We start from the raw sequence: 26,151 nt of genomic DNA on the forward strand, positions 1-26,151 counted from the left end.
TTTTACATTTGATATATGATAAATGAGAAATAATGATGAAAATGCATGGATATTGTTTTAAACATGAAAATTATTTTGGATTTTCATTGATCCATTTTAAAGAGAAGTAAATTGTGTATGTATAATGAAAGTTTTAATCTATCTACAAAAAAATATATTTTATTTATTATAAAATTATTTTAAATAAAATATTATTAATTATTAATAGTTTTTTAGCAAAAAAAATCAATTATTAATATCGATAGGGAAAGTTGGGTTTTCATTCAATAATATGAAAATATATAGAAAAAAAAATCTTAAATTTTTTAAATCAATATTATCTTCATCTATTTAAAATGATTTGAAATATATATATTTTTAATGAGTAATCTAATTATTCCTTAAAATATTTTTTTTACTTATCATATTATCGATAATAATTAACAATTAGACTCTTCCACGTAAATGTTTTTCTTTCTTTTATATTTATTATTATTATTATTATTATTTGAGATTTTTTTTTTACTATTTCTAATATATCCACACTCTTCAAACTAACTCGTTAAAATTTTGCTATGAGATGTTTGTTCATAAAGAAAAAATAAGTCTCAATATATTTATTTTTAAAGGAAAAAATATTCAAATAATAATAATAATAAATTTAAAAATAAGAAAAAACATTTATTTGAAGGAGTCTGTTTGTCAATTGATGTTGATGATATAACAAGTAAAATAGGTATTTTAAGGAATAATTAGATGACTCGTTAAAAGTGTATATGTTTCAAATAATTTTTAAATAGTTGAAGATAATATTGGTTTAAAAAATTTAGGATATGTTTTTTCATATATTTTTATATTAGTGAGTCAAAACTCACTTTTCCCATTATCATATTCATTAATATAATTTTTTTAATAAAAATATGATATATGATTTTATTATAATATTAACATTCATATTTGAGTAAAATTTATTTATTTTTAAATTTATTTATAATTATTTTTTTTTTTACTTTTTTAAAAAACTTGAATTAAATTTAATTGATATTACATAAATTGCATTTACAACTTTAAAAAAAAATCAAAACATGATTTTTTTCATCAAGATATTTTTTTTAAGTTCTTTTTAAAAAAACAAAAACATCTTTCATCCATTAACTTAAAAATATTTTTTTTAAATAACAAAATTTTAAAAACAGGCAACCAGCAGTTAAAATTTAATTTTATGATTTTAATCATAAATAAAAACCATAATATAAGTATATTAGGAAGTATCTTTTCATATTTTCAAACAATTATATTTTTAAAAAATACATGGAGATTTATTTTTATTTTTATTTTTTAAAATATATGTAGGATCTGTTACCAAACAAAACTATGAAAAAAAATGATAAATTAAATTGAAATTACTAATCAATCTAATGGCAAATCAAAATTTTGATTTGGGTCATTAAATAAAAATTTTGATATGATAAAATTTAGAAAAATACAGTTGAATTCATAGAAGAAACAATAATTATTCTAGACCAATTTTGATCTATTATTTTCTAGCATTGATTCTATATCTTAATTTTACATTATTTTTAAACATTACATTAATAAATTCAACGCGCATTAAATCTCACTTGGTTTAACTTATAAAAGTGCAATTATGAGTAAAAGAGAAAAATACATCGTTTTCAAGTAGTTGTAATCCATGAATTTCTAATAATAATTCTGTTATTTTTCGAGTTTCAAAATATTTTGAAAAACTATTAAATTCATTCAATGAATGTCATAAATTAAAGTGATATTTGTTTCTTTTACTTAAGTTTAAATATAACTTAAAATTAAATAATGTTTAATAATATAAAATAATATAAAATATTATGTTATTTGTTTTTATAATATTTTATTTCTATTAAATATTAAAAAGTAAGAAAAAAATCAATATATTTTATTTTTTTCTATTCATAAAAAATTAAATATTTTGATTTTTTTTCATTCAATAAAAAATTTATAATAAATCATGAAAAAGTAAAAAAAAAAACAAATAACTTGAAGTCCAAAAATAAATTGTTTTCAACAAAAAACTAAAAAAAACAAACACCTTTTAAGTCTTTCTTAAATTTAAAGTTTTTTTTACTATTAATTTTTTTTTTAAATATAATAATATGTAAAGAATAAACTAATAAAATTATTCAAAATGAGTTTTGAATTATGACTTTTAATATTAATTAGATTAACTTTAAATTTTGTGACTTTTTATTATTAATTATGATGTATGAGTTTAAAATTATTTTAAAAAGAAAAGTAGGAAATCATATATATATATATATATATTGATTTGCAATCTATTGGATAATGAAAAAGTTAGAAAAGTCAAAAAAAAAAAAGAAAAAGAAAAAAAAAAGAGAAAGAGAGAGAGAGAGAGATCATCTTTAATGATTTTGAGCATTAGTTCATAAAAGAGAAGAAATTGTATTTTACTTTATTCTCTATTACATTTTATTTTTAAAAACTATTTTTCCAAAATAGTTATCTGTGATGAAATTTTAAAAACAGTTTTTTTAAAGAAAATTCTAAAAAATAAAAAACCGTATTTAAATCACACTGACAAAAGACCCAACAATTTTTTTAAAACATGTTTATTAGTTTTAAAAAAAAAAAGCATTTACACTTTGTACTCGTTCTAATTTGGATTAATTTCGTTTACCTCTCTCGAAGTTCTGACTAAATACATCTAACCTCCATAAGTCTAAAGTTTCATCAAATACCTCTTTTATCATTTTCTTTTCTTATTTTTACTCACCTCCCCTCTCGGTGAAAATAAGAGTGGTGCATAATGAAATTTCAAACTATGTATTTAGCCAAAACCTCGGGACCATTTTAGTTTTTATCCTCTTTGAGAATGTAGTGGACTCCAAGGTGGGTAACATTATAAGTCCCTGTTTTTTGGGTTCATCTTTTGCATTCTTTTTTACATAATTTTTACATTCTTGTGACACATGTGAGATTAATCATTTTTATAATTTTATCACCTATAAATATTTTTCTTAAACAACATCATTCCATAAGATGAAGACCAAAAAAAAAAACAAACAAACAAACAATCGGAGACCATACTCCATAATGAGCAAATAAGTAATCAAATTTCAATAAATTTCTTCATTGAGCTTCTGCAATATGATTAAACACCCTCTCTTAATAAATCAGATACAAAATCTTTTGATTGACACAATCACATACATGTATATTTAGGCATATATTAATTAATGACATTGTGGGCATTTGAGGCAAATGATGAAAAGAAAAAGAAAACATGTTTTCCACATTATGATTTAAAGAGAGAAAAGCATACCTTTTGTCTGAAGCAAGCAAGAAACGGTAGGGGCCATGGTGTTCATTTTCTACCTCCAGTACTGATTTGCCCTTTTTAGCTTTGTGGGCATTTTGCTTTGAAGGGCTTTATTGCACATGATTCATTCAACAAGCTTACTGGGACTATATGTACTCATTGCCATTCATCATCTCAGTTGCCACAAAAGAAAAGCTCTCAGGTCTCAACCACTCCCTTTTAACGAGAGACTCTGACCAGAGCTTTGTTTGATCACAAGATAAGGCTTGTTTTTATGGACGAATTGATGATAGCTAATGACAAGAAAGGGCATATAATGAAAGCTGAATAAATTCATGTGAAATAGAAGTAACAATAATAGGTTACAAGATGATTAAAGAGAAGAATGAGTTAAAATGGTAATGCACAAGCAACAACATTGAAGGGTAAAGATCTGGCTACCAAGGCTAAGTTCATTTATAACTTTGTTTCCACTTTACTGGAAAGTTTGCCACAAATATAAACCAGGCTAACCGGATTGCTACAGCAGAAGTGCAGAACAGTGAGTGAGGAGCAGTGTGGTCCCATACAAGAACAAAGGGTTAAAAAGGAAAAGGAAACAGAAAATAAAACAAGATAGTAAGAGAAGGGGAGAAGGGGAAGAGGGCAAAGAAAAGAGAAAAAAATGAACAAAAATCAGATTCCATGTGGGTTAAAAATATGCACTTACATCGAAATGAAAAAAATATCAACTCCAGACAGTTGCTACAAGGTTATGTGAAGAGGGATACATTATTCAGTGAGTAGTAAGCATTAAACCCTAGACCGAGGGGAACACCATAGATGCATTCACTAATTTGTTCGGTTATGACATGGCACATTTTTCCACACTCAACTAAGTTAGATTATCAAGTAGTAAGCCATGTGCTAGCATGTGGAGAATCCTGAAAATAGGCAAATGAATTAGCACATCCACATTTAGCCCTACATGATCTAAGAAACCACATAGTTGCAACATGCAACAACTAAGATTATGAGTAATGATGTATAAAGTTCCTTTTCTTTTTTAGTTTAAGTATATCAAATTGCATATCAACTAATGACTTTAGGCCATTTAACAAAGAAATTGTTGGAAATACATTAGAATAAAGTGATATAGCCATAAAATCTTATACTAGCATCATATAGTAGCTTTTCTAGGACATCATGAAGGGAAAATGATGCATCACCAATCTTGCATCATCAGTTAAAGAAGCATGTTTAAGTTGAAAGGAATGCATAACTTTCTGATATTAAGTAGAGATGTTCAACTGAAATCTATGGGAGAAAAAGCAATTAGTCATCATGCTGAATGCTAGCATATGGGCAAAATGAATTTCCCCAGTCTTTTTGACCAAACTTTTTGAGGGCCCAGTAAAAGACAGCAGAGATGACTACCATAAGTAGTATTATTCCTTTCCACCACTAAGAAAATTCATGCACGCACAGCTCATCCAATTAGCTAAATAAAACCAATATTAAGGGTAGCTCCATAAGAAATCTACTGGTTCCAAGCACAATAGTTCATGAGACTCCACATTCCTGCTAATCTTGATGGCAAAATGTTTCCAAATCAAATTAAAAGTAAGATATTATCAACAAAAATGTAGGGTTAGCTGTGGCCACAAATCTCGCGATAAGACACTGTGGATTCAAGCTTTAGGTTTGGTATTTCCCTTCTGTGATTATCACTGATGGCCATTTTTTTATTGACTATAGGGTGTACTTGGCCCCACTCCCCCTAGAGTTTGATTTACAGGGCTAGTCATTAAGTATCCAATTACACCCACAAACTGTGTGCCACATTATAAGTAAATCCAGACAGTGTCAAAACTAGGACCTCTGGTTCCAGAAAGACAATCCCTGCCAACTTAGCTATTCAGCTACTTGTTCAGGTTCTTTAGTAATTATGACCCCTAAGCAGGACTTGAACCAAGAATTTCCACTCTATGAAGATCACAAGTACCACAAATGCAATAAGCTTTCAGACCACAAGGTCCATAATAAAAAGTTTCATTGGAAAACCTATCTCTATTTTTTGCTTCCCCACATCCTCACTTATAAGACCCTATCAGGCACATATGCGAGGCTATCAGTGAGATTGGGTACATCAGCAGGCTATCATTGAGGTTTGGCATTTGACATGAGAAGATAAATATCCTTCCCTGCTTTGAGCCACTAAAGCATTCAGTCACTTGTTCACACTTTGATCATGCTGAAAGAAAAACTGGGAGATCAGAATGGTTATCTGTTTTCCTTTTTTGATAGGTAAAGATTGATTGCATTGAACAGCACCACAAATGGCACAAAAATATACATGTTGTATACAAGGATGCCAACCAGCCAAAAAACCAAAGCAAGGGGTACACAACAAACAACATTCACACATTATTTAGAGCCTAACCAGTTCACAAAGTCAAAACGAACAAAGAGCAGTCACCAATAGACACTCTCCCATCCCAACCAACTATACATGAAAGATTGTTTAATTGTTTAGTCAACTTTTTCAATCTTATAAAAAACTCACCTGTTTCTCTCCTTCCAAATAGTCCAAAGAAGGCACAATGGAGCAACTTTCTGAACTTTTTTTCTCTTCCTTCTGACAAAGGGCCCCTGCCAGCTCTGAAGTTCACTTTTTAATGAAGAATTAATCACCCAATGAACACCAACAAAGGCGTAAATCAACTGCCACAATAAGACTGCTTTCAGACTATGAAGAATGATATGATCAATTGTTTCTTCTTCTTCTTTGCACATGTAGCATCTATTAGGGATCTTTCAATCCTTCCTTTTAAGCTGATCCAAAGTTAGAATGCTACCCCATTTGGCTTCCCATGCAATGAAGAAAAGTCTTGATGGTACCCAAGAATTCCAAACTATACCAAAAGGCTTCACATCATTTCAAATAAAACATAATTTTTTTTTTACATTTTTATGTACCACATTACTCTTAAATCTAGGTCTAAATTCACAAGACCCAAGGTATCCACTAATGGTCCAAAGGCATCCAGGATAGAGTTGAAAACATCATAAATTCAGTGATACCAAATCCAACAAGTTAACCATATGCATAATTTGCTTTTGACCAAATGTATCCATTTCAGGAGTAAGGAGATATGTTTCTGAAAATTAAATTAAGAGAGCTGATGATTTTTCTAGGCTTTTTATGTGCCTAAACTGAGAATGTAGATTCGACTCAGGATCTTGAAAGCTCACACTAAAGTTAAAAATACAAGCACAAATAACTGCTTTGTTAATACAAATCATGTTAGAATCCTGTCATAAAATATATATATATATATATATATATATATATATATATATATATATATATCATGTTAGAATCCGGATCTTTAGAACTCACACCAAAATTAAAATAAGCACCTATAACATTTTATTAATGAAACTCATTAGAATCCAAATTTTAAGAATTCACAATTAACAATTAAAACATGAGCACTCGAGTTCTTTTACTGAAACCCAATGGCCTCAACAACCCAAAATTCTTCACTCAAAATGCCAATCCCAAACCTTACAATGAAGCATAAATTAAACAAAACTGACGAGATGCATCCAAAATCACCAGACTACGCCCGAACCCTTATGTCAATATTCGGAGTAGGATCTTAATTTACGCAGATGAATCTGCTTTTCCAGAAAAACAAACACCCACATAAAGAAACTATGACAAACAAAATTGCAGAAACTTGAGCCAAAACACACAAAAGAAAGCATAAAACCAAGATTAATAAAAGACCCATTTATTCACTTTGCACCACAAAGCCAAATACACAACCACCCTTCCGACCCAAGCCCCCAGAGCCTCAAAAGTGCTAACAGAACATTCGATATTCCATCAGAATTACAGGTACCCACAAGCAAACAACACCCAAAGAACCCAACTCAACAAAATATAACGCATGAGAAAGAGAGAGAGGAGAGAGATGAGACTAGATGACACGGCCGACAACAGGGTACTTAGCTTGGAACTTGTTTTCCCAGTCATTCAGGACGCCCATCTCCTTTTCAGAGAGGCCGTCGAGAGAAGGAGAGATGTCTTCCTCGTTCTTGCTCATCTTGGCGAGAGCTCGGCTGGCGTCTTTGCCGGCGAACATGCAGTAGGAGCCGCCGGGACCGTAGAAGGACTTGCCGGTGGTGACATCGAAGATGCGACCCTTGACCGCCACATATATGGGCTTGGATGGATCTGAGCCGTCGAATTGCTTCAGTTGTTCTGCTGTTACCTCCATTTCCTTCTCCTGCTTCCTCTCCCTTCAGCGCCTTCACTCGCTGTCGCTGTTCCCTTTATTCAGAGATAAGAATTTTTTTTCTATTTACTCCAATAATCCCATCACATGAGATTTAATGTAATTTCCATGCAACCATCCTCAAAATTTGACACTTTTACAAGATACACATTTTTTATATAACAAATATCTTCAAACAAAATATTTAATAATATTTTGGAAAAAATAATGGCAGTTCAACAGTGATTTAAAAAAGCTTTGATTGGATCAAATTGATTAGAAAAAAAAAAAATGTTCTCGTATGCTCATGAAAAAAAAAAAAAAAACTCATAAAATAAGAATTCAAATTTATAAAATATAAATTTTAAATCATTTTCTAAAAATAATTAACATTTCATACATTTTTTAGTCAATTGTATTACTTTGATAATTCAGGTAATACCTTTTAATAATACACGTACCATTTTTGATCATTCTCTACACTATATTTACTTGATAGGGTTGAATTATTTTTTAAAAATTCCTAAGAAAATTATTGAACCAATTAAGTTAATTTTCATAATTTTCAAATCATGTTAATAATAAATTAATAATTATTGAAAATTAAACCAATTTGATATTTGGATGAATTCTATCATTTTTTTTTATTTTCCCCTACGGATACCATAGTGTTGAAATGAGGATAATCTTTTAGTGGTGGTTGGAATGTTAGACTCTAATCATTATCATCCCATTTTTACTTGGGGCCCGTGTCTTTTGGGATGTCTCTATCATCATAATGATGTCCACCACAATATTTCTAAGAATCCAAAGAAATAAATATTAATTAATTCCAATTATATTTACTTTAACAAAATTATTTTAATGGATTTGAAAGACATTATGTTGATAAATAATCTTATGTCTATGTGTAATCATAGGAGATAAAAAAATAAAAAAAATAAAAATTAATAAATAAAAAATTGTTTTACTCTCCAATTTTGTTATTTTATAGAATGAAAATATAAAAAATAAAAATTGATGACAAATTTTCCTTACAAGTAAATATTATTTGACAATTATAAGGTGGATTTGCATTAAATTTGTTCCTTAGGACAGAAAAGATATAACCGACCAAAATTCCAAATTCTAATTTTAATCACATTAGAAATGAAAATCTTAAATGCATTAAATTTTATGAATCATTTTCAAAACTGTCATGGAATTGATAATTTATGGTTTACCCAATTTGGGGATTAGGCATTAAACCTACCCAAAATGAGTGTGCATTTAATGTAATATATGACAATATCAAGAAATTGACTCTATTCAATCTAATGTTGAGCAAATTTGACCTAGTTTTCTCAACTCACCTGGACCAGAAATTGAAATTCAAGCATTCCAATTTGACCTATACAACCGAGCAACTCGAATCTAACTCAGCAACCCTAGACCCAACCCAAACTCAATCTGAGCTTGAAAAAAATTGGGTTAGATTAAACTTAGAGCAAGAGCGTCAAGTTAAAAAGCCCAAGTTTGATTAGATTTTGAGTTGAGGTTTATTAATTCGGATTACACTGATCGACTATAACCCTAATCCGATTCACTCGAGCTGTAGCCATGATCATTCACATGTTCACTAAAACGATCAATCGGTGGGATCATTATAATTACTACAAATTTGGGTCATTCCTCGTGTCCACAAAATCACAAAATGAGATTACTATGTCCATGACAAGAAAATAATCAAACCACTGTTTTCTGGATTGCCCATGGTGGAGATACATGGAATAGCCATAGGGCAACATCCAAGTTCCCATTCCGCTACAGTCAAACTCCCTTCTACTTCACTGGTTCTTTGGGGATAGGGCTGACAAACAGGCATACTACCGCAGAGGAATTCCCCCACCTGAATACTCAACCTCCTGAAATTAAACAAAAAACTCGTTAGATTTTAGAAAGGATTTAGGATCAATGAACATGGTTTTTTTCTTTTCCTTTTTTGTCCCCGTTGGGGCTTAAACCCACGCCAACCCTTTATCACTTGAGCCAGGCGGGTCGTATAAAGTCAGAAATTTAAATAATGAGAAGACCACTGAAACAATGTATAGATGAACTTTCATTGGTGTGGTTTTAACATTTCAGGGATGGGCAGTAATTTCTAGACATGTTTATCAATACATTTTCTGCAGTGCCACCCGCTCCACTCATGTTTATTTGGATAAGCTCATGCTTTTACGTTTTTTCAGAAAATATGCAAAATGCATGTCTCCAAATCCATAAAAACAACTTTGAAGCAGAATCAGATAAGAGTTATATTTAGATAATCAGGGTGGTGGTTACTCTCTTCCCAGTACCATAACATAGAGGGGATACTGCCCTTGAGACGTGGCTCAAGTGGTGAAGGATTGGGAAGGGTTTATGGAAGGTTCCAAGTTCAAGACACAATGGAGACAAAAATTTACCAATAAATAAAATAGCATGGAAGGTATACTGCTGACATTTCCATGCCCATATTTAAAAGGCAAAATTGATAGGGCTAGATTCAGGGAAGAGTTATATATAGACAATCAATAGGCTAGATTCACTCCACTATTTCCAAGAGTAAGTAACTGCGACAACTCGCACTGCCCCAAAACACATATAAAGTCACATTTTTCATAATTGAGGCATACTTCCTGCATCCATTAATGTCCCTCACCAAATATTAGTCAACTAGCACATTTCACTTTAAAATTGTACAAAAAGCTATTCTCTTTATTTAAGAGGCAATATTTTTAGCTTCACCTGTCCATTAATGAAAACACAGAACAACCCTTTTTTTTTCTAATATAATTTTTTTTTATATGCAGATAAAGCTTATTAAAAACTCCCTAGAAGGTGGGCACTGGGCACAACAAATACACAGGATATATATAAGCCCAAACATGTGGAGAAAGTAAAAGCCCATAAAGCTCACAACTTTCCAAACAATCAATAAATCTAGAAAAGAAGAATTAGAAACTAGCCACACAATCCCAAGTATGCTAAAAAATGATTTGAGAGAAGACTCCTAACGATTGATTAGCCTCGCCAATTTTTCTAAGGCTCTACAACTGATATCTTTCCAAATGATCGAAAACAAACTTTAGCAGGGTTGTTCTCCACACCTTTTTACACTTCTTGTCCACAAAATTCCCATGGTATCCATGTAAGATCTCCTTCACCAGCCACATGGACACTCCAGAAAGACCAGAGGGACAAAAGAATGTTCCACAATATCCAGACCTTAATATAACTGATCAAAACGTGGTTACACTACTCATAAGTTGCACAAGCAACAATGTTAACCAAAGGCCAAACTCTCTTTATTAGTTGGTTTGTTTCAAAATTTTCTCCTCAACAACCTCCCAAGTGAAGAAATCCACTTCTCAATAAGCATATGAGCCCCACAACAGACTATCATCACAACTTCCTCTACACACAATCACTGGCTAAACATGCAGCAGGAACTATAGCCACCTCTCCAACTCCCAATTATCAAAAATCCTAACTGTAGTAGGATTGTAATGACCTCTCCAAACTTCCCATTCCCAACATTTTCCACCCCAGCTTCTTAACCAAATCACTCTAAACAAGGATGGAATGCATCTCTCAAGTCACTTCACCAGACATGTAATCAAAGCTTCATTTTGCTACCATCACCTGTAAACAATATAGTCCTAGAGAGAAATACCTCCCACTAATTCTACAACTGGGCAGGTTCGCAATAGTTAATCCAGGCTAACTCTAACTTAAAAAGTCCCAACCCCAAACTTGGTCAAATCTAACTTCTAAGTCAACGTGATCAACTCAAGCTCAATTTTTTGAACTTGAGTTGAGCTAGAGTTGTGTAGGTCAAAATAAGATTTACATTTGGTAGGGGTCCAGTTAGACCCACTTAAAATTAAACTCAAGTTGATATTAAATTAGACTCAACTTGATTGGAACAAAATGGGGATATATTTGAGTGGGGTCAAGTTGGACCCACTTACATCTCCCCCATTTTTATCAGCTTATAAACTTATAATTTTTTATAATATTAGTATATAAAACAATATAAAAATCAAAGAACATATTAAAACAGGATCATGTCACTCGTGGCAATGACTTGAATTCAACCCAAATTGAGTTTAGGTTGAACTTTTTCAACCCAAGCCCAACCTTATTAATAAAAATTGTTTGCCTAAACTTGCGTAAAGGTCAATTTAGGTTTAGCTTCAGTCAAGCCTATTCAACCAAGTTGCATGCCTACATTCCACCATTTTGGATGGTTTTACATAAACCAACCCTGTATCTCTCCTTCCTCTCCCTTGCACGCCATCCCTTGGGCTAACTCACCTCCATAAATTATCTTGCTCCCTAACAAATTTCCTTGATCATTCACCAAGAGAAACCTTATTTAAAATGGATAAGTTTCTAAACATCAGACTAACTTTGCTTTAATATAAACAAAAAACCAACCAATTTTATATGACTTCTTCTCACAAAGACCATAGATCTAGGGCTTCTAACACTATACCCCAAAAACACTACTCCCCAAATACCGGCTATTAATTCTCTTAATTCCAATAAGACAAATACTACCCATACTTATGATAGTTACAATGGAAGAGCAAATGTATCTCAGATCAACAGGAACAGAACAAAGAATCCAACACAAAATTTTATTTATTTAAGAGGGAGAGTTGAACCTGAGCAGGAGGTAAAGATGAAACCCAGTCTGATGCATGTGTTGGAAGAAGTCCCAACGTGTTAAGCTGCCAAAATTGAGAGCAGAAGGAAAATTTTATTAAGAACCAATATACTTGAGATGCTAAGATTTCTTATTCTTATTTTTTTTTTCAAAGGTTGTTATTGCATTTAGAATAGAAAAATTGCATCTTGCCTTTCACTCAAAAAATTCACAAAGGTTATGTTTGGTTCCCAAAAAATTTGAGGGAAAATGTGAGGGAAAGAAAATAAAGAGGAAAAGTAGAAGGAAAAAAATGGGTGAAGGATAACAAAAAATCGATTTGAAGTCAATAAATTATTTTTATATATTTTTTCAAACTCGTTTCATTTACTTTTTCTATTGTATAAAGATTAAATAATTTTAAATTACATAAATTTCTAACTAATTTTGATTATATTTATTTTTCTTTTGTATTTTCTATAATGAAATCAAATATGAGAAAACTATTTTTCTTAACATTTTTTTTCTTTCTTTAGTACTTTCTAGAAACCAAATATAGCTTAAAAGAAAAACAAAAAATCTCACCTTCCACACACCAAGAGCTAGACCTCCCAAATTAAGGGCAATGAAGAGTAGCTTAGGCCCAAGTAGATCTACTTTACTGTCCTTGTAAGGCTCAAAAACTGCAAAATCAAATCAAAATTTAGTGAAAATAAGTTTTAGGATTAAATGTCCTGCCCTCTGAGTAGAGCTTGCAAGGTAAATGCAGCTGCTGAAATTATTTGGAAATTGCAACCACAAAACGAGGCTGTTATGCCAGCTACCTAATTGTTTTCAAGCCAAACCACAGTGATTTGTGCAAAATAAGAATGCATATTAATCTGATAAATTGCTTTGTGCATACTAATGTACCAAGTTAGTTCTTCAAAAGGTGTTGTATTTGTTCCACGCAGAACAATTTTGTTCTTGGTTAACCTAGATGCCATAACATTCAGGAAGAAAATTAAACTGGCAACAGAATCTCACACCCCATTCCTTCACCGAGGAAAAATTTAGGAGAAAAAAATGAATGAAAGAAGGAAAGAAAGAGAGAAAAATAAAAAGCAGATGGATATGAAAAAGAATAGCCTTAAAAAAATAAATAAGTAGAAAAAAAAAAAAGAAAAGAAAAGAAAGAAGGGTGTCTGGTAAGGAAAAGGCATCCAAACCAGATACACCAAATTTTGGAGAGGAAAAAATTATCCCAGAGAGCTGATAAGGAAGTTTACTGGGGACCTAATAAGGGATCTAAAATAAACAAATACGTGGGAATAGCTGTGGAGCTTTCAAATGAATCAAATCAGAATCACTAGAAATGTGAATCACATAGTTTCTTTCAAGGATGTTCACCAATATGCACTGCTCAAGTATTATATGAGAAACAATACGATCATAGAAGCCAACAGAGGGGGCAATGACTAATAATAATTGCTATTACTGTAAGAGTGGGTATAACCTTAATAACCTAATACCATTACCAAAATTTCTCAAGATCCTCTATTAAATAAGATATATGGAGAGGATGGGGATATAATTAAAATACAAGACCACCAAGAATCGAGTTACCCTCAGGTAGGTAACAATTTTATAGAAACTGAACCAGTGTCCAAGCATAAAGCTGACCAGCCAGTCTTTCTCACCAGACTAGCAGCTTAAAGGTTGGACTAGAAGAAATAAAATTTCAAATTTTAGTCTATCATGTTTATTAACAAAGAGCTTGGATTATAAATATTCAATAAAAACTTGGCCAAACTCAAGCTTAGAATCTATTTGAAGTAAATTCAGTTTTAAAAAACAGTTTTTCTGGCCTTCTAATATGTTAGTAGTCATGCAACAAGCAAATAATAATAATAATAATAATAATAATAATAATAATAACAACAATATAAAATAAAAATATGCCATGTTACAAAAAGGTACCACTATAACACTTGGGGTGCGCCCCCCACTCTTTGATTGACATCTTTTATATATTCTTGTTTGCCTATCCAAAAGGTACCACTATGATGCCAATGGATGTTACATATTATTTGTTATTGGTTATTTAATACACAATTCATCTTAAAAACTAACTTAACTGGTTATTATGAGACCAGTAAAAATAGCTGATCCAATGGGTTGAATCAGTTTTCCTACCATTTTCACTGGTTTTAAAATAATTTGACTTATCAAGGGCAGGCCTGAGAGTGATCTGTTCATGTTAAACCACAGTTTTCATAGATTAAAGAAATCAACTTCGGTGTTCTGGCATACCTTTTCCAACCCCTTGAAGAGCACTTATGGGCTGCCAAAGAGCTGAAAATGTGATACCAATGCTAAACAGATGCACCGTACTTCCAGCCATCCACATCATGAAGCCCATCATTAGCAAATTCTTGAAAGGGGCTTGTGCCACTTCCCAAGCTTTCTACTCAAACATAGAGAGATTATGCATTAGAAGATTCTACTTTTAATCATTTAAGTAGAAACAACAGTTTTATAACTGGTCTACATCCCAAAAGAAAAACAGTGGGAGATGGGAACATGGGAGTATTAGTAATGTGATAATTGGTATCTATAAGAACAACTTTTAAAATTCACTTTCCCATCACAAACGATATAACCAGGCAGTGTATCTACAACATAAACTAAGACAGATGACAGTATTGCTAATTTTGTCTGCGTTAGATTCCAAAAGTATCTTACACAGAGCTGATTTAAATTCTTTATCACAAAATGTCGCCTTTTCTAAATCTTTATAACCCATTGAATTTGGGTGTTTATTCTGTTGACACAAACCTTGAATTCACCAACCCTTTCCACCATTAACCATTGAACCAATTTACTTAATTTCATGTATTGCACATATTGAGCTAACTTATTCTTAAAAGAATTAACTGTGCCATCTTTGATCACAAAAAATCTGACCCAACTTCAAACTCAACCTAATTCATATAGTTAACCCACTTTATATTTCATCAATCAACAAAACTTTGAATTAAAATTCATAATTTGCCTATTTAAAGCTCAAAATCTTCGGTTCCATTTTATTTTTCAGATGGTCAACGACCAAATTCGAATCAGATAGCCACCCAATTAAATCTGACATAAATCTGGAAAAGAACATGGAAAAATTATACAAACAATTAACACTTTTTAAAAACAACTTGACATTGATTTGAGGGAAAATTCGGACTATAATTGAGAAATATGGATCCAAACTGACTGAAATTTGGATCCAAACTGACTGAAATTGAGCAGATTAATTAAAAAAGAATACCACACGATTCAAAAAGGGTAAAGCACGATCACAGATACAGTAACATAGATCAAACAGGGTCAGCAGTTTGGTCAAAATAAAATTACCTGAGCTTTCCAATTAGCTTCAGCATCCTTCTTTTGTCGACTCAGTGTTGAATCATCCTGAACAAAATCAACCAGATGAATGAATATATAAAAATTATAATTAAAAAAAAAAGAAGAAGAAAAGCAGAAGAAGAAGAAGGAACCTGATCGAGAGAAGCACGAGAGAAACCAGGAGGATCGGGGATGTCGCGAGAAGAAGGAGTGGTCGAATAGTCAGTGAGATCAACAGCCCATCTTCTACCTCCCATCACACCTTTTCCCTTCTCCATTGCTTCACTCTTTTCCAATATCCGCCTCGCACGTTTTAGGTTTTGTTTCCGACTATTCGGACCTTGAATTTCTCCACTCCCGGGTTTGGGTTTGGGTTTCGGATTCGGATCTTTCACGAAATCGTGATCATCCTCGATTAGTTATTAATAGCTTGCCCCATGTCCCTAACTATCTAAGGCCCTTAGCATTAAAATTCAAGTAATGCTTTAATAAAACATCATTAAATGAAAAAAATTAAGCTAAAATACAATCAACCAAAATTAAAATAATGATAAAAAAAATTAATAATGGTCTCTTTTCTATTATTATTTTCAAAATAATTAAAATTCAAATTGAAAAATATTTTGACATGCCTTTTATTTTTAGAAATTAAATTAAAAAGAGGAAGAGAGTGAAAATAGGAATAACAACCGGATGAGTTGAAGATAGGGCACATTCCAATCTTATCCCCTTTATTCAAAATATTTTTTATCCATGTCCCATTAAAAAAAATTAAATGGGGTGGTACCCCTTTAACTTTTTTTTTTTTAATTTTTATTTGAAAAGTTATTTAAAATTTTTTTAATTACATTAAAATAAATATATTTTATAAATAATTAAAATATTATAATTTTTTATAACTTATTTTTAAATATTTTATATTATATATATATATATATATATATATATATATATATATATATAAATTAAATTTTATATATAATTGGGACAGATAGGAGATAGGACAAAACAATACTTAAACTTGTCTAACTCATCCCACGTTTTAAAAAAAATCCAAAATACATTTATTTAAATTTTAAATTCATCCCATTAGCAGCAGAATGAGATAGACACTTGAAAAAACCGTCTAATTACCATTATATATATATATATATTCATAAAACCCACAAGAAAATTACTATTTGGACAAAATTGAAATGTAGATATTCACATGAGGATGAAACTATTTGCGTCATCTTAATCTATTATATTTTATTTTTATAATCATTATTTCATTTTTATAATTTAAATAAAAGATTTTCAACATAAACAAAGCTTATATTTCATATTTTGTGAGTTGAACAACCGATAATCCTACCTTCTGGAACCAATGGAAGAATGGCCTCATTCGGATTACTGCACTACTTATATTCCATATTTTGTGAGTTAACATGGCGATACAACAAGAGTTAGGGGGTTCAACATTTTCCCATCACTGAGAATTTACACAATACAAAACATCGCTTCTATTTCATATCTGTTTCTGTTAACTTTTTGATACATGGGTTCAGTTAGAATACGAGCTTTCTGCCTTTGGTGAAAACTTATCTGAAAGGTTGGCTATAACAAATCCTGCAAAAACCTGAAATCAAATCGGAACTGGTTAACAAAGTTTCTAAAGGACGAAAAATATTTCATCTAAAATAATAAGAAAATACGAGCATACCTCGATGCATCCAAAGATGTAGACAGCAGAGTACCGACGTCCATGGATCATCATGTCAGCTATCATTGCCAGGGGTATTGTCAACGACATCCCCAGCGTTGCAACTAATGGAGTAGTCCAGACAACGGAAAGGGCCCTGTTTCATCAAGGTGTTTATGTTATTGAAGATACCGACTTGCAGTAACAGGGTGTTTGAGCACCACACAAGGACTAAAAAGATTCTCATCTCTCTCCTTTTTTCCTTTGTCTTTTTTGTTCTTTCCGGGGATGGAGGAAGGCATGAAAATTAAAGTAGATGAAATCAAGGCCACTGTATATACCAAAAATAATCTGAAAGAACACTGCCCACGAAGCCATTTAACAGCACGACTTCTCCAATGGATGTTGAATGCGGCAACTTGAACTGGGGTTCAATCCCCACAGCATTAAGTGGCCAAGCTGCATGGAACAACATGATGTTACTGTAAAAGATGCTACTCTAGAAAAGGAAAGGGATAGGAGGGCTATTTCATAAGCCTTTGAGTGCAGAGCCAGGCAAGTGCATTCATGTAAAGAACAAAGTGCAGAGACAGAGAGATATAATGTATAGATAGATGAGAGAGAATATCTCCGCCAACAAATGAAAGCAAAAGGCACAAGCAGCCAAAAGATGATAAGTACCAACCATGGAGACCTGCGGCTGAGCCAGCAAGTGGAGGTGGGGAGGGGTGGGGGTGATGGTGTGTGGGTGGCATGGGTGCAAAATACAAGAGATTTAGCCCAGGGGGAAGAAATCACCTAAGAACACAAAACTAGCCTCGTGGTTAGTGTATTACAAGAGTGAATGGGCTCAAACCCAGCTCTCATCATACTTGTCTTAAAATTTTCAAGGGGAACATTTGTCCCCCCTCGTCCTATGCTAGATCCGCCATTGATGGAGACAAAACATCCTGACTAAAGTCCTCCAAGGTCCTCATCTGTCCCTTTTGAAACATCCAATAAGATCCTGAGAAAGGAAATCAATGGAAGAATTGCCCCACCTTTGAGAATGGTGAAAAATCATTAGGACTGGGGGAAGAGAAGATTTCTTGCCTGAAAATCCATGACAATCAACTGAATTCCTACTATTCTAGTTCAAAATATTTCTCCCCTGAGCCATACAGATTAGCAACAATCCAAGGAAAAATATCATAAAGTTTGTCAGTCATCTTACCAAGCCACCAAAAGCCAAGAAGAGTGAAGAGACCAATATAACCAAAGAATTTTTGCACATCAGCCTTGTCTCCTTCTGATCCAGCAGATCTCTTGAGCAACACTACACCAAGAAGATCAATGGTTCAAAATGAAGCAGGTGTGACATTGGAAGAAAAATATATGAAATTGAACTTGATCCATTCATATATTTAATTCAAATTTAATATCATCAGACCTCCAGTTAAGATGTCCTAACTCATACCTGTAAATAAGCCATAAGATACAGCTGACAGAAGACCAAAAATGTCTCCTATGATGGAGTGCTTTCTACTCCTGTGAAGAACATGACAGGATATAAAATGAGGAAAAAACCAACAAAATACATTCTAATCAAGTTGCTGATGAAAGTAAATTTATATATCAGTATTAACAACAAATAAAATGCAAGTATTTCAGTATACTCAAGTATTTACATAACAAATAATGGCTAAAAGAAGAAAAGAGTAAAATCTACAATAGCCAAAAGATGAATTGTTATGCATACCATCCAAGAAGTATGTGAACCTACCAGATTTAACACCTTTTACATTGAAGTTTTAAGGAGAGAACAAGTCTAAAAAGGTGCATAAACTTAAAAGAAACTTGATACTGATAATCAAGAAATGCTATTTAACTTACTCAGAGGCGCTCAGCATTTCATCAGGTGCCCAAGTTTTTCCAACCGTGGTCATGGCAACACCAGCCATGCTAATAAAAACAGCAACAACCTTTGTGATATTTACGGTGTCCTGACCAAGAAGAGCTCCAAAGAAAAGTGTAAAGAGCCCTGATGTAGATGTCAAGACAGTGGTGCTTGCAACACTAGTATTTGCCAGGGCAGAGTTTGACGAGTACTGCATTACATCGAAGGAATAGCAGTAGTCATGTACATATATAACTCAAAGAAAAGGACATGGAAAACTCCTCAAACCAAGATAAAAAAGAAGGAAAATCCATTATAAAACCCATAACATGTCACTAGTTTTCTTGCTACACATCTTGCAACTTAGTTCTATCCTTGTGGAAATTACACATCATGGAAGGATTTTCTTTAAGAAAAATGAAAATGATGGAAAAAAAAGAAGAAGAAATGTGCGAAAATACTAGATTTCTCTGACAATGATAACAGAACTGTGATCCATAAAAGGAATGTAGGAACAAGGAATATTTAATCCTCTAAACATACCAGGCTATGTTGATTCCATAGCAATGTCGCAATTACTAGACAGCAGAATTTTAGTAGAATTGTCAAAGGATCTTTCAAATCATTATGGAACCAAGACTTGGATCCTAGGAACCTATATTGCAAATTATAATTAAATAATACTTTTTCCTAAACTACATGCCACTTCCCTAATATGTTCTCTCTGACTTCTACATAAATAGTTGTCCTGGTTTTTTCGGGTTGAAATAGTTGCCTTGGTTTTTTCAATAAAACATCCATGAGATTATATGGTTTCAAGCAAAAGCAGTTAAAAAAATTTCTTAGCTAAAATCACCATTTGACTTGTTATTGATACCAGTCTAATATCTCATAGGCCACCACACTCACAATTCCCCATTCATTATCAAATATGAAACCAATGATATATTTTTATTTTATAAAAACTACTCTTCTGTTACTTACGGACAAATGAGGTAATCCACACAAATGAACTATATATGCATGCAAATGTCACAATGCTTTCCACATGCAGCCAGTGAATGTCATCAAGATTGGGATATGGTAGATTTTCAGAATTGGACTAGTGAAACAGATTATAATTACAAGATTTCTTAAAACAGATGAAGTAATGAATAACATTATATTCATGTCCTAAAAGAGATGACAAAAAATGGAAAAATCTACAAATTAACAGACATAGATACAAAAAAAAAAAAAAAGGAAAGAAAAAAAAGGAGAATTTGTGGCATTTTGTTGCCCACAGGTTTTTTTTTTTGGGATGGAGTATTTTTTTAGCCTTCATGGATCAACCTTCCTTTTTTATTTTATTTTATTTTAAAACACTTTAGGGGCTCATTGGCACATCCTCCTCTTTTTGATACCGGGTAGACTCCATTACTCAACCCTGCCATTAAGGAAGGTTTCCATGGATAGAAATAGAAATTGAATCCAAAAGGGATCAAGGACTTCTTGCCTGGTCCCCTGAGAGAACAGGAAAAATTATCCAAACATTCCACCCACTGCTCATATAAGTGTGTGTTGTATGCACTGCTATTACCCTAGATTTCTCATCAAACTTCTCCACAGGTGCCAAAGAATCCACTAGAACAAAAGATTTCAGATTCTTACCTCTGTAATAAACCATATAGGAGCAAGATAAAAACCACACTTGGCAATTTCCCATGAGCTGAGTTCATGGTTCTTTTCAAGTAAGCCAACCTCATCCTCCATGTTTGTGATGATCAACCAACCATCTTCATTTTCACTAAGGTCCATGTCTGTATTTAAACTGCTTTCCGTATCTGTTTCTGAACTAGGGCATATTTCATTTATTCTAAGAGGAATAGCTAAACCAGCTGAAGACTTGGCAATGGTGCTGCCATTGCAAAGGTTCTTAAATGAATTTATGTCCAGTCTGCGGCAGATCCAGTCTTTAAGAACTGCTATAGGTAGATATACCACCATAAGTGACACCCCAAGATAAGTAAGTGCAAATGGCTGTTTATACTCTGAGAAGATTCTCTGCAAAACATCAGTAGAGCAAGTTTAAACATTGAGATCTTAATGATCATAAAATAAATTATTCTATTACATTGAAGTTTAAAACAAAGAGACCAAAAGCTTCAATAACAAAAAAGTAGAAAAGAACAGGGAGGAAGGCTTATAATAAGAAAAAGATGATTTGGTGCCATTGTACGAAAATACTTGAGAAGAAGCATAAAATGCCAATGGATGGTTATAGCAGAGACGATGATGTTACCAACACCATCCATCGTTTAAGGAGGCATATAAATACGCTTAGTTCTCATTTCTGGGAATAATATCCCCTAGAAAGCTTGATTAACGTCTTTGCCCTATCCTTCTCCCAGCTCTCCAATGCCTTCAGTTTAAGTATGCTCAGACTTTCCAGCCACAATATGCAAAATTCATAAACTAAAAAGACTAGCAACCATACAAAACCTAATAATAGGACCAATAAAAATGATAATTAGATTAAACTAGAGAATTCAAATACTTCTAAACCTGAAGGAAGCCAAAATGCTACTTTGTAGGAGTAAATTATGAGATACAGCTCATTTGGCATTTTGTAAGCATGTTACCAAAGTGGATTGAAGACAAAACACAATCAATAAAGGAAAGGTATAGGACACACCCCCCATCCCCGTTTTTAACTGCTCCAATACACACAAACAGAATACAGACAAATCCAAGCACCAACCCTAACTTTATAACACATAGACATGCAAACTCCTTATTATTGCAAAGAGCCCTAGCATACCATCATAAGAGAGTGCCTGATTCACGGAAAGAGATCAAAAGGGGCATATCTATCATTGATACCAAAGAAAAAAAAGAAAAAAAAAAAAACAGCAAGAAATTTCAATTTCCTGAACAGGGCTTCATTATACTTCCAATTCCCACCCAAACCCACAATTTTCTGGAGCTCTAAAAGCTCTTCTCCAATCAAATTCATCATTTGCAGGTTCATCAATCCCAGAAAACCAAAAGCAAACATAATCAATCGGGTAAAAATAGAAAGAAACCCTAAACCTGAGTAATCTCTGCAGAAGCGACCCATATGAAAACAACAGTTCCAATCAAGCCCAACCCAGCTTTGTACTTCCAACCCATCGTCGACAGCAGCACACAAACCCTAGAAACAGAAACGAAAGCTCAAAATATGAAATGGGTATCAAAAAATTCCTGCAAAACCTCCATGTTGGCAGACAGCTCTCCTCCCCTTGGCTGCAGCTAAAATATCCATATCGTTGGGACCTGAATAGCTAAGCTTAGCCCCTGTGCTGGGAGTCCTGGGAGAGTGACAGGTACCCTCGTTCAACAAAGTTGAACAGACGCTGGGTTTGTGACCATTCTAGATTTCATAGTACATCCACATGGATTTTGTCTCCTCCATGTCAGCTATATGATATAATAATAATAAGAAGTTTTTTTTGGGTTTTTTCACAAAGTGCTTTGGTAGATTATACGCGGTTACAACACGCGGAAGTAGTGGTGAAGACCGTCAAATGGAGAATGACTTTGAAAGGGAATATTCAAAGGAGAAAATAGTGGGAAGAAGAAAAACTTAAAGATATAAGACAAATGAAGGGAAAATAAATGGATTTTTTTTTCCTGGCATCATCACATCAGCCTGATCTATCAAAGAAGTGGTTAAAATGGGTTGATGAAAACAACTAAGGGTTATGAGTGACTTTGGCGGCAAGATGATTCGGTTTGGAGCCATTGAGATTGGCTTTTTGTGTTGGCTTGGCTAAAACCCTTTTACATTCAAATGGGCTATGCTTTTGAAGTCAAGAAATCCATCAAAAACTCTTTATATGTTTATCATTTATATATATACACGCATGAAATAACCAAAAGACCCTCTTAAACTCACCCATCCCTCTAAAATCTTAAGCTTTTTCTCTCCATTTTCTCATTATTTTTTCCATTTCCTTCTTTTCTCTACTGTTGGGGTAGGGGTTGCCTCCACGATTGATTTAGCTTCTTTTTATATAATTTTTATTTTAGGTAAAAAAAAAAAAAAAAATGAAACGAAGCCGAAAGGAAAGAGAAAAAGGAAAAAAAAAAAAAAGGAAAAGAGAAAAATGAATTTAGGGTTTGGGATGGATATTTGAAGGTTAAAGAAGAAGGTAATTTGATCCTTTTATATGTAAATTTTATTTAAAAATAAAAAAGACTAATGAATGTATAGAAATAAGAGGTTCATATGTTCGATAATGCTCTAATTTAAATTTAAGCTTGATGTGTTAATGTTGTCTCGGTTAATGTAAATATGTTAGTTCAAAAATATAAACATAAAATAATTACACACTATACATAAATTTTTAATATGGTTTGATTAACCATACTTACATTTATAAATGAGAGAGAATCATTCCATTATATTGTAAAACATATTACAGGTAAATACTAAATACAATTATTGGGTTTCAAAACATCTCATGTTTCCCCTTCCTTATATCTATACATTGAACCATGACTCTTCTTATATAAAGATATTTTCAATGTGATATATAAAAGGTTTTATTTTTATTTCAAAACACAAGACTTCAGTTATTTATGCATCCTTCAATCCTATGGCTTTGTTTGGATGATAAGATGCGTAAAGGAAAAAAAAAAAAAAATCAAAATCTATTTTTTAATTTATTATGACAAATAATAAATAAATTAAATATAATAAAAATTATTAGTAAATAAAATGGTGATCAAGGGCCAATGCCAATTTTGAGGTCCATAGGTATAGTCTCTACTCTATCTTTTTTTTTTTTTAATTATTTTTTTTATTTGTATTGGCAAAATGTGATCTTTATTATTTAGATTCAAGATATAGATATGTGGTAAATCTTGTACCATAGATGTGATTAATTTTGTATATTTGATATTCTGTTCAATTCACACAACCTTACATAATTCACACAATATATACATTATATTATATTAATGTTAATATAATCATTTTATAAATTAATTTTGTAAGGTTGAGTGAATTAAATTAGAATTTTAAATTTTATTTTTTTTGCATATTAATGTTAATAAAATCATAAAATTGGTTGTATAAGTTAAATCAAAATTTATTTTTATTTATTTTTTATTTTATTTTGTCTATTATTTCTTTGTATAAGAAGTTAGAAATTTATTTCATCAATCAATTTTGCAAAGTTTTGTAACTTAAATCAATTTTTGTTTTGTATGTTGATGGTGTTAATAAAATCAAAATTTAAATTTAAATTGAATTCTATAATATTAAACTCCAAATCAAAATTTTACTCTATATATTGACTTGAATAAAACTGACATTAAAAAAAAATCTGAATTTTGTCCTAAAATGGTAGTGAATCATCATACAAAGAAGAAATCTTTGTAAACCAATTGAAATTTTCAATGGAAATAAAAAATTCTATTTTTCTTATTTTAAATTTTATTTTAGAAAAAAATATGACTAAATTTCACATAAATACAAAAAGTATAATTAAAAAAAAATGAAATTAAAGAGAGACATAATATTTTACAATCCCACATGGGAAAATGACTAAACAATTTATGACTATATTAGAATCCATAACATTGAAATGGTTCGCTGAGCTTTGCAACGGGAGCTTGTAATCAAGTGGGGCATTAAGGTGATTGAACATAACCCCGTCCTACATGGTTGGGTAGCAACACCTGTACATTTGAACAACCAACCTTTTGCTTTATTATTATTCGATATTTTTTTTAATTTTTTTTTGTATTTTATAAATTAAAGAAATTATATATGAATTTCAAAAAATAGAAATTTGATCAAACTTAAATTTCATAAATGAAAAAAAGAAAAATCTAAAACCAAATATAAAAATGGAATTAGAGATAAAGATATCATTTTTTTGGTTGAGCTTAAGAAGAGAGTTCATCCAAATAACGCCTATCAAGCTTTAAAAGCCTCAACTCTTTTATTTTATTTTAATTTATTTTCCTTTTTACAAAAATAATAAGAAATAAGAAAATATGTTATGAAAAAAAAAAAAATACAAAAGATAATTTTGATGTTTGTTGCCAATAATGGTTGAATTTCAACTCAATGGCGGTTTAAATTAGCATACATCTTGGAATAGAAGGTATTCGATTCTTTGAAAATGTCTCTTCTAAAGATTAATCATATGTTATATAATTCCTTTGGCGAATTTTAGAACATTTATTATGTATTAATGCTTTTTTATTCTTAGAAAAAAAAAAGAAATAAAGAAAAACAAAACTTATTTGCAATTAGGGTTACAACTTGAGCGGGTTGGTTAGACTGATGATTAACTCAAACCCAATCCAAATTAAGAAATAATCAACTTAAAGTTAAGTCAATTTGGATTCTAACCCAAAGTATTTAATCCAAGCTCAACCTAACCTTATTTTTCAAAGTTCGGGTTAAGTTCGAGTTATTCAAGTTAGACTTAGGTTGATCGAGTTAGACTCGTGTTGGTCGTGTTACATAATTCAAAATCTATTTATGATATTATTTTAATTTATTTATATGAAAATTTAAATAATAAGTAGGACAAAATTTCAAGATAACAATAAAAGCATAAATATAAATTTATATATTTTTTCAAAATAATGAAAAACATATGATATAATATAATTTGATATTTTTCTTAAAATAAGAAAAAGGAAATAAATATTATTATATAGAATAAGATGTATTATAAATATTAAAAAAAATATTAAATCAAGTTTGGGTTAGGCTCAAGTTATCAAAACTTTAACTTGAACCCGATCCAAATTGAGTTCGGGTTGAAAAAACCTAACTTAAACTCAACCAGGGCATTGAAATTGATTACCCAAACCCACCCAACTTTAAGATGTAATATTAAGTTATTTTAGCAAACATGTTTAATCTACTTCATGAATTAAATTAAGTTATTAAGTCATGTTAAGTCTATAAGTTAATTT

At 31.6% G+C, this 26,151-nt stretch overlaps 3 protein-coding genes and 1 long non-coding RNA gene across 5 annotated transcripts; all 4 read right to left on the reverse strand.

Annotated features, from left to right (window-relative positions):
• Positions 1-3,108: 3,108 nt before the first annotated feature.
• Positions 3,109-6,612, reverse strand: LOC117912362. Its single transcript, XR_004651008.1, has 2 exons — positions 5,859-6,612; positions 3,109-3,606 (listed from the first exon to the last, which is right to left on the reverse strand). It is a non-coding gene; the product is annotated as an uncharacterized LOC117912362 (long non-coding RNA).
• Positions 6,613-7,059: 447 nt separating this feature from the next.
• Positions 7,060-7,637, reverse strand: LOC117912163 (probable steroid-binding protein 3). Its single transcript, XM_034826654.1, has one exon. It carries the CDS (start codon positions 7,579-7,581, stop codon positions 7,282-7,284), a length of 300 nt encoding a protein of 99 aa, XP_034682545.1. The 5' UTR covers positions 7,582-7,637; the 3' UTR covers positions 7,060-7,281.
• A 1,439-nt stretch (positions 7,638-9,076) lies between these two features.
• LOC117913625 (ER membrane protein complex subunit 4) lies at positions 9,077-15,926 on the reverse strand. Its single transcript, XM_034828646.1, has 6 exons — positions 15,778-15,926; positions 15,635-15,691; positions 14,543-14,696; positions 12,836-12,933; positions 12,270-12,335; positions 9,077-9,482 (listed from the first exon to the last, which is right to left on the reverse strand). The coding sequence occupies exons 1-6, from the start codon at positions 15,901-15,903 to the stop codon at positions 9,444-9,446; spliced, it is 540 nt and encodes a 179-aa protein (XP_034684537.1). The 5' UTR covers positions 15,904-15,926; the 3' UTR covers positions 9,077-9,443.
• A 1,062-nt stretch (positions 15,927-16,988) lies between these two features.
• On the reverse strand, positions 16,989-22,621 carry LOC117913195 (thiamine-repressible mitochondrial transport protein THI74-like). 2 transcript variants are annotated; one of them, XM_034828156.1, is made up of 8 exons: positions 22,258-22,607; positions 20,836-21,228; positions 19,182-19,396; positions 18,766-18,836; positions 18,523-18,624; positions 17,651-17,768; positions 17,331-17,466; positions 16,989-17,246 (listed from the first exon to the last, which is right to left on the reverse strand). In XM_034828156.1, the coding sequence occupies exons 1-8, from the start codon at positions 22,336-22,338 to the stop codon at positions 17,172-17,174; spliced, it is 1,191 nt and encodes a 396-aa protein (XP_034684047.1). In that variant the 5' UTR covers positions 22,339-22,607; the 3' UTR covers positions 16,989-17,171. The 2 variants fall into 2 exon arrangements, with proteins under 2 accessions (XP_034684047.1, XP_034684048.1); XM_034828157.1 differs by lacking the exons at positions 16,989-17,246; positions 17,331-17,466; positions 17,651-17,768 and adding an exon at positions 18,153-18,315 and having other exon boundaries at positions 22,258-22,621.
• Positions 22,622-26,151: the final 3,530 nt, after the last annotated feature.

The sequence above is a fragment of the Vitis riparia genome, chromosome 4 (assembly GCF_004353265.1).
Source record: "Vitis riparia cultivar Riparia Gloire de Montpellier isolate 1030 chromosome 4, EGFV_Vit.rip_1.0, whole genome shotgun sequence".
NCBI lineage: Eukaryota > Viridiplantae > Streptophyta > Magnoliopsida > Vitales > Vitaceae > Vitis > Vitis riparia.

Excerpts from the sequence above, each read along its gene's own strand:
- LOC117912163 (XM_034826654.1), bottom strand. The coding sequence starts at position 7,581 with ATGGAGGTAACAGCAGAACAACTGAAGCAATTCGACGGCTCAGATCCA.
- LOC117913625 (XM_034828646.1), bottom strand. The coding sequence starts at position 15,903 with ATGGAGAAGGGAAAAGGTGTGATGGGAGGTAGAAGATGGGCTGTTGAT. Across the intron at positions 12,934-14,542 it reads TCTTCAAGGGGTTGGAAAAG|TTTTTGAGCCTTACAAGGAC; the intron begins GTATGCCAGAAC and ends TTGATTTTGCAG. Across the intron at positions 9,483-12,269 it reads CATCTTTACCTCCTGCTCAG|GAGGTTGAGTATTCAGGTGG; the intron begins GTTCAACTCTCC and ends GTTTAATTTCAG.
- LOC117913195 (XM_034828156.1), bottom strand. The coding sequence starts at position 22,338 with ATGGGTTGGAAGTACAAAGCTGGGTTGGGCTTGATTGGAACTGTTGTT. Across the intron at positions 21,229-22,257 it reads CTTCTGCAGAGATTACTCAG|AGAATCTTCTCAGAGTATAA; the intron begins GTTTAGGGTTTC and ends GATGTTTTGCAG. Across the intron at positions 18,837-19,181 it reads GAAATGCTGAGCGCCTCTGA|GAGTAGAAAGCACTCCATCA; the intron begins GTAAGTTAAATA and ends TGTTCTTCACAG.